The 1,237-nt window shown below is 40.0% G+C and overlaps 1 protein-coding gene across 1 annotated transcript; it reads left to right on the top strand.

Annotated features, from left to right (window-relative positions):
• The first annotated feature begins 348 nt into the window (after positions 1-348).
• Positions 349-922, top strand: LOC107620224 (uncharacterized). The gene is made up of 2 exons (XM_016322420.3): positions 349-630; positions 734-922. The coding sequence occupies exons 1-2, from the start codon at positions 349-351 to the stop codon at positions 920-922; spliced, it is 471 nt and encodes a 156-aa protein (XP_016177906.2).
• The last annotated feature ends 315 nt before the right edge of the window (positions 923-1,237 follow it).

Raw genomic sequence — 1,237 nt, 5'->3', positions numbered from 1 at the left:
GGGTGGCTTCACGTCAGCTCCAGAACAACAATTGCAGGTACCTGCAAAGGAGTCTAATTCCTAAGTCAGCAAGAATTCAAGTAGGGATAAGTCTAGAGTGTATAAATTGGACCTTCATTCCTTGCAGTTACCCAAGCGACGTTGATAAACATATTCTAGCCCGCCAAACTGGCTTTTCAAGAAGCCAGGCACGTCCATCTCTTTCTTTTCGCATTCAATTATTATGGTAGGTAGAGGGCATTGTCAATTAAAATGTAAATGTATGTCTGGAAATGAATGAAGGAGGTTTCAAACTGGTTTATCAATGCAAGGGTTCGTCTAGCAGAAGAAGAATGCTTGGGGTGAGTGATGGACACATTTGGATCAATGGAGCTTGATTTCTCTTCATACACCCAGCAGCAGCAGCAACAGCAGGGTTTCAATGGGGTTTCTTTGACTCTAGGGTTACAACAGCACGGTGGAAGCGGGGTGAGTCTGGCGTTCCCTCTTCCTCCGGTGAGCAGTCATCATAGCTCGCTCTTCTACGCAACAACAATTGATGCTACTATGCCTACTATTGTTGGAATGGCACCGAAAAACCAGGATGCCATTGATGCTGCTATTGTTGGAATGCTTGCAGATCCTAAAGAGGTTTAACTTCTTTCATAAAGCTTAGTGTCCATAATTTTAATCCTTGATTTCATTATTCGAAAATCGTGCCAAAAATTGAACATGTATATGCCTTGTGCTGTAGGTAAGGGCTAGAATCAGAGATGTTCACTTTTTACCTTTCAATTCTATTGACAAGAGAACTGCTCTGACTTACATTGATGCTGATGGAAACTGGCACCGTGCAAGCAAAGGCGCTCCGGAGCAGGGAACAATTTTTAGTTTATTCATGATTTGTGAGAGGTTCTGGCCTGTTCCATTGATGCTGATATGATATTCTTTGTTATGATGAATAGATCATGAACTTGTGTAATCTAAGGGATGATGCTAAGAAGATGGTTCATGCCATTATTGACAAGTTCGCCGAAAGAGGCCTTCGTTCCCTAGCCATTTCAAGACAGGTTCTTACATCAAAGTCTTCATGCTTTAATTTTTCAGTACATGTTCCCAAGTTTCTTGTAAATAATAATAATAAAGAGGATATGAATCTGAAGCATCTTCTCTGCTACTGCAGGAAATTCCTGAGAAAAGAGATGTTAAAATGAAATAATACTTAAAAAAGAGATGATTTAATAATATTAATTAACAT

This window comes from Arachis ipaensis, chromosome B10 (genome assembly GCF_059453495.1).
Source record: "Arachis ipaensis isolate K30076 ecotype BB chromosome B10, ASM5945349v1, whole genome shotgun sequence".
In the NCBI taxonomy this organism is placed as follows: domain Eukaryota; kingdom Viridiplantae; phylum Streptophyta; class Magnoliopsida; order Fabales; family Fabaceae; genus Arachis; species Arachis ipaensis.
The sequence above is the reverse complement of the archived record's forward strand: the minus strand, read 5'-3'. Positions and strand labels throughout refer to the sequence as shown.